Source organism: Limulus polyphemus, unplaced genomic scaffold, assembly GCF_000517525.1.
Source record: "Limulus polyphemus unplaced genomic scaffold, Limulus_polyphemus-2.1.2 Scaffold436, whole genome shotgun sequence".
Taxonomy (NCBI): Eukaryota; Metazoa; Arthropoda; class Merostomata; order Xiphosura; family Limulidae; genus Limulus; species Limulus polyphemus.
The window spans coordinates 43,813-45,220 of record NW_013666046.1 but is presented as its reverse complement, the minus strand read 5'-3'; the positions used below and the strand labels follow the sequence as shown (position 1 = coordinate 45,220).

The 1,408-nt window shown below is 41.5% G+C and overlaps 1 protein-coding gene across 1 annotated transcript in view; it reads right to left on the bottom strand.

Moving 5' to 3' along the window:
- The window catches only part of LOC106458259, a 45,409-nt gene extending 44,747 nt beyond the window's left edge, over positions 1-662 (bottom strand). The window contains exon 1 of the mRNA XM_022384410.1: positions 212-662. Within this exon, the coding sequence (XP_022240118.1) occupies positions 212-400 (189 nt within the window). The 5' untranslated portion in view covers positions 401-662. The remainder of the gene's footprint in view (positions 1-211) is intronic.
- Between the last annotated feature and the right edge of the window lie 746 nt (positions 663-1,408).

Here is a 1,408-nt window from a genome sequence, read left to right as displayed (position 1 = left end):
TAACTTACTACCTTGGGAAGTTGTGGTGGAGGGTTCAATGTAACAAGAGATAACTTACTACCTTGGGAAGTTGTGGTGGAGGGTTCAATGTAACAAGAGATAACTTACTACCTTGGGAAGTTGTGGTTGAGGGTTCATTGTAACAAGAGATAACTTCCTACCTTGGGAAGTTGTGGTGGAAGGTTCATTGTAACAAGAGATAACTTCCTACCTTGGGAGGTTGCGGTGGAGAGCTAATTTCTTGAAGACTAGATGTGCTGGAAGATCGTGATGACATTAATTCATGACCCGCACTGCTGCCAAAACTTAATGTTGAACTAAGACTGACACTGTCTCGGGTTGGCGTCTTACAACGATAGGGCGCCAAGTTGGAGCTCGAAAAATGTACATGTTTCAGCATTCTCGCACGCGACTTTTTTATGTCCCTAAGGAGTGTTTTTATTGTTGCTATCTTAGCGGTCACTTTACTCACCAACAAGCTACTGAAATAGAACTTACCAAGTCGCGTAACGAAACGAACACTAAACTAGAGAGGTCTGAAGCAAATCAAGAAAAATCGCTCTGGTTCCGATATACAAACATCGTCTTTAATTTGAACAAACGGCGAATCACCACCCATTGTGACATTCGTACGGATTTGTCTCTTGCTCTACTCCCAACTGCTATAAACTCCTCGCTGCGTGACGACGTTATCTCCTGACAACGCACGCTGAATCAACAGCGTTTGCCTATTGGCCATGAGACTGTTTCTATGGGAACGGCCTTGCTCTTTTCTTGCAAATGAGCAAGAGAATAACAAACAACAACATTACAGATCGAAGTTTATTAAAGTAGAAATACAAATTGGGGAAAAGCCTGAAAAATGAATTATTTGGTGTTCATTTGTCATTTAATGCAATGCTTTAAAAAGAACACTAAAGGATTTGCATTTTTAAACCCTACCTCTCTCTTGACTAACCTTGGAAAGCGTTCATGACCTTAAGGTGAGGGCGGTTTGACCTTAGATACCGGGAGCAGCAGAATCGGTCAGTTGTAAATTTTTATACTTTTTTTTTATATTTGACGATGCAAAGTTAAAACAAGCTACATGGATAATCAGCAATGCTAGAACCTAAAAAACAAAAACAAGTTGGGAAAACCCGCAGTTATGGATCCATCGCCAAACACAGCTATTTACAACCCGCAGTTATGGATGCATCGCCAAACACAGCTATTTACAACCCGCAGTTGTGGATCTGTCGCCAAACACAGCTATTTACAACCCGCAGTTATGGATCCATCGCCAAACACAGCTATTTACAACCCGCAGTTATGGATGCATCGCCAAACACAGCTATTTACAACCCGCAGTTATGGATCCAACGCCAAACACAGCTATTTCAATGCAGCTCGTTGCTTTTTATTAAAT